The sequence below is a fragment of the Dreissena polymorpha genome, chromosome 8 (assembly GCF_020536995.1).
Source record: "Dreissena polymorpha isolate Duluth1 chromosome 8, UMN_Dpol_1.0, whole genome shotgun sequence".
In the NCBI taxonomy this organism is placed as follows: Eukaryota; Metazoa; Mollusca; class Bivalvia; order Myida; family Dreissenidae; genus Dreissena; species Dreissena polymorpha.
Window position 1 is genome coordinate 26,858,450 of NC_068362.1, and position 4,368 is coordinate 26,862,817.

The window sequence follows — 4,368 nt, forward strand, 5'->3', positions numbered from 1 at the left end:
TTTTTGTTTGTTTTAATATTGATATTATAAGTTCTCAAAACATTTATCTCAGCATACAAACCGTGACGAAAACTGTAAACTGTAAATAATTACTGAACTCAATATATTGTTTCAATTATTAGTATAAACGTTAGTTATCTTGAAACGTTTTTCCGTTCTCTAAATTATAACGTTTGTAGATAAAACATAAAGCATCGCAGAAACAGACGAATTCTCAACGAATACCCCCTTGAACATTATTATTGTTTCTTTTAATATCATAATTATAATTGGGTATATATAATACCAGATAAACTTTAAATACAGAAACCGTTTAACTGCTTTGTACATTAACCAAGGCCAATACCCACACGTCATGGCTAGTTGACACACTTCAAAAACTGTAGCATAAACTGAAAAAATATTCTACATATTTGTACAAACATAGGAAGATATCTTTGAGAATTGTTATTTATTCTAACGGAACATTCTATTTGCAATAATGTTTACAAATTCTCATCTACATGTATATATGGTATTTCTTCCTTTAATGATTACAATTCTATTTACGCTAGAATTAATGGTCCGCAAATAAACCATACTGATTACAACGAATTAGAATTTTTATCTGCATTTTTATAGTACACTTTCGTGAATATCATATTTATTTTTCTCTAGGAAACAATCAGAATGGACACAAAACAAGGGATGAGATTATCAATGGAAGGTGTTTTCGGCGTTGGGCACGAAAACATACGACACAAAGTTAGGTCCTTAAAACAGATGATTTATAGCACTGAATATTAAAAGAATAGAAACCAGTATCTTAATTGTTAACATTATGACAGACTCCAATACTCGCTGTCAAGAATTGAGAAAACTGTGCTTGGTATCGCTATATATTCCCTTTTTAAGTTTTAATACAATAGAAACGATGTATTCAACTGCGATGTTCATGTATGTTTCAAAATAACTTGGTTTCGTAATGTCAAATATTCAATATAAACATCAACATTGGAAGACCAAAAGCAACAACAACAAAACAACATGAACACCTTCACCACCACAACCAACAGTACTACTACCTCTACTGCAACTGCTGGTAATAATTCAAATATTTTACAGACACTATACGAGCAAATGACAATAACGAAATCAATACAAAGTTTTTGTAGGAAACGATTATCACCGAGTCAACATAAAAATTTGCAGCAGTTTGATATAAATCAAATATTATTCTACGTTTCTCTTCAATATTAGCTTTATGATCCTGTTCGAAATAACAGGCATAGTACACAAAAAAAATGAAAATAAAATACTTATGACGAAAAGAATTGTTTTCTAGTATGGTCAATCAAGAGTTACACTATCGTTGGCAACTAATGGCAATTCTGGAGATCGATTGTTTTTTAATGCAAAAATTAGTATAATGTCGTATTATTTAGGCCGTTCAGTTTTAACAAATATTTAATTGTTTAAACACAGAGAAAACGATCTCCAAACGTTACTCCAATATCACAGTCACAAATAATGTTCTGAATAGCTACAGAGCGGCTCGGGAGATTCGTAAGGATCTTCGCCTATTGCGTTAAATATCCGGCGTCGTTCGGTTGTCATTACTCCACCATTTGAATTAAACAAATTTCGTGTGCCGTGGTATGTTTCGCTGTTGGTATTTTGCCTTCTACAATTCATATAGCTGTTGGATATCCCGGTTACTGTTCGAATAAAAGACAACATATGTTTGAAAAATAATGGATATGTTTGGTCATTTAATGCATGCAGTTGATATAATTAATTAAACTATGCTTCATTCTCTTTGCCGACTTTAACGAGATTAAGTAAGGGACATAAGAATTTTGCGCTTGTACTTTAATTATACCTGTGAACTTATTTATACATTCCTTTTAATCATAAAGAAATTATAAATCTTTTTTTTTTACTTTTATGAACGCAATCGTTGCAACGCATCAGAACTGTCGTTGAGTGACTAACAATAGTGCTAAATTGATAATTATTTGTAAGTGATGTAATCGAATACTATTTCTTACCGTCTATCTTTGTTGTTTGATCAGTCGCATCTGAAGAGGTCTGTAAAATTGAAGTTATTTCTAAATTTATAATACAATATATTTAAACTGTATATAATTTGCACACACATACGTGAAAACGCACAAACGTTGCATTCTTCAAACTGAGTTAAGCATATTGTAATTAATGCATGTACACATAGTTCCATTTGCAAATGCAATTCATGCATCCATCTGCTTAGATAAATTATGACCGGTTTGATGGCATAGACTTCTTACCATTCGGTCATCGTCACTGTCTTCAATGCCCTTGACAGGACAAGTGAAATCAGGAACAGGGTTGATGATGGGACTTTGGGGTACACATGTTTCCACCGTATTCTTTGCATCACACGCAGCATTTTGACAAATCCTCAACAAATGCCTAAAATATTAACATAACTTTGGCGGTGTTTTCATATTTGCAATTACAATATAAAGAAGTTTTACATATTGTTACATATTATGAATTCAATTTAACGGATTGCATAATTCGTGTAATAATAAAACAATTTTAATTCAAAATGAAATAGTTACATGGCTGTGGATGCGACTTTTGAGCTTTCTTTTTCAGGTTTTTCCATATTTTGTTCCAGCGGATCCGAGCTGCAAGGGCTTGCTTTGTCGTGGTCCTCATATGAACGTGTGGGTTTCTCATGATCAAAAATATTACTCTTTAACATAAACACAGTATTCAATGATTTTGATTCGGCTTCATGTTCACAAGTGTTAATGCAGTTGTGTCTTTCTAAATCAATTTTAAACAGCTCTTTGTTGCAAACAGTGCAGATATACTTCTCATAATCACAAACTTGTGTGTGTTTTATGATATCTTTCAATGGGTAAACGGATTTGCATTCATAGCAACTGTTAAGACATTTTTGCATCCGATACTCGCAAGATCTATTATGAGACTCATGGTCAGCGTAACACCCCAGAAAGGCACATCCTTTGTTTGGACATATCATGATTTGACGTCGGCATTTTCTCTTTTCGTGTTTCTTAATGTTTTTACGAGACACACTTTGCTTACAGTATCTACATTGCAGCAATTCGTATTTACATGATCTGATGTGTTCATGGGCCTTTTTGAGATTTTTCCCGGGACATCTGAATGAACATCCTTGTTTATTGCATCGAACATCAAAGTTCTTAAGAACATCGATAACTTTCCGAGGATGCCTTATTATATCCAACAGTGAAATTTTGATTGGTATTCCCTGAAGCTTCGTAGGCTGCAGCTTCGGTGTACCAATCACCGTTTGTTTGACGTTGGGATGATTGTTCCAGAAAACATCAAGTCGCGTAAACGATTCACGAGGTGCTGAATACAGAGAAACAACTTACAACATACTGCTCGCGCAATCAATATATGCTCGCTATAATATAAAATAAATTTATATTACATAAAAAATGTAAAATAACAAATCGAACAACTATTTCAGTGGATACAGAACGTTTTTTTAGTTGCTAAGTTCTTTTTTGTAGCGATCGATATTATTATAGAAGCTTGCATATTAAAGAAAGTTGTGTAATAGACAGATTCTAAACTTTCTGTTTTTAATCGGTAAATATGGAACATGTTTATTGTACATTTAATCATTTATTTAAATTATCTTTTTCAGATTATGTTCAGATAAAAGTTCTTTGACATTTAGTATTGTATTTCGAATTACAAACCTTACTTACCTTCGATAGCTTCCCTTAAGCGGCAAACGTTGCGTTCAAATATACCATTTTGAAAAGCATACACAATTTTGAAATGTCCAAGGTTCTTCGGAATTTTACACGACTCCACCATGACAACAACGATTCTATGCATGTACTTTGTTTCTGTTAGTCTTTTTATCGCATGAGCAAGCTGAAACTCGCATTCAGAATTCTTTTGAGATTGTTTTGATAAAAAAACGACCGTCAGCTTGGATCTGTAGATTCCCCTATCCAACCACGATCAGTGCTCAGGTTCATCTGTAGAAATAAACCAAAAATACATGACGCGCGTACTTTCAAAATTTGTGACGAAGAAATGACATTAAATCTATAGTAATAACGATTCATTTGTATTACTTAAATATTGGTTCAAATGCATAGACCAGCATTTTAGACACAGAGTTAAATCCCACAAGAAGTCGTTGGACTTTTTTGTTTCGAGATTGTTGATATACGAATAATTAACAGAACTTATTGATCTAAACTCTCCATGTTCACACTTCAAACAATTTTACTCGTTTTATTATCGTGACTTTTCTGCATTATTTTAATGTGATTTTATTACTACACCCATAACATGTCAACTCAGTGACTCGTAAGCCATTTATAT

General features: G+C 32.7%; 1 protein-coding gene across 1 annotated transcript; it reads right to left on the reverse strand.

Annotated features, from left to right (window-relative positions):
- Window positions 1-1,388: 1,388 nt before the first annotated feature.
- On the reverse strand, window positions 1,389-3,975 carry LOC127841081 (uncharacterized). Its single transcript, XM_052369630.1, has 5 exons — window positions 3,738-3,975; window positions 2,586-3,372; window positions 2,289-2,433; window positions 2,031-2,070; window positions 1,389-1,697 (listed from the first exon to the last, which is right to left on the reverse strand). The coding sequence occupies exons 1-5, from the start codon at window positions 3,868-3,870 to the stop codon at window positions 1,501-1,503; spliced, it is 1,302 nt and encodes a 433-aa protein (XP_052225590.1). The 5' UTR covers window positions 3,871-3,975; the 3' UTR covers window positions 1,389-1,500.
- Window positions 3,976-4,368: the final 393 nt, after the last annotated feature.

Coding starts and splice junctions, on each gene's coding strand:
- LOC127841081 (XM_052369630.1), bottom strand. CDS start 3,870: ATGCATAGAATCGTTGTTGTCATGGTGGAGTCGTGTAAAATTCCGAAG. Junction 2,071..2,288: donor ACAGTGACGATGACCGAATG/GTAAGAAGTCTA, acceptor TCAATTTTACAG/ACCTCTTCAGATGCGACTGA. Junction 1,698..2,030: donor TCAAACAACAAAGATAGACG/GTAAGAAATAGT, acceptor TTATTCGAACAG/TAACCGGGATATCCAACAGC.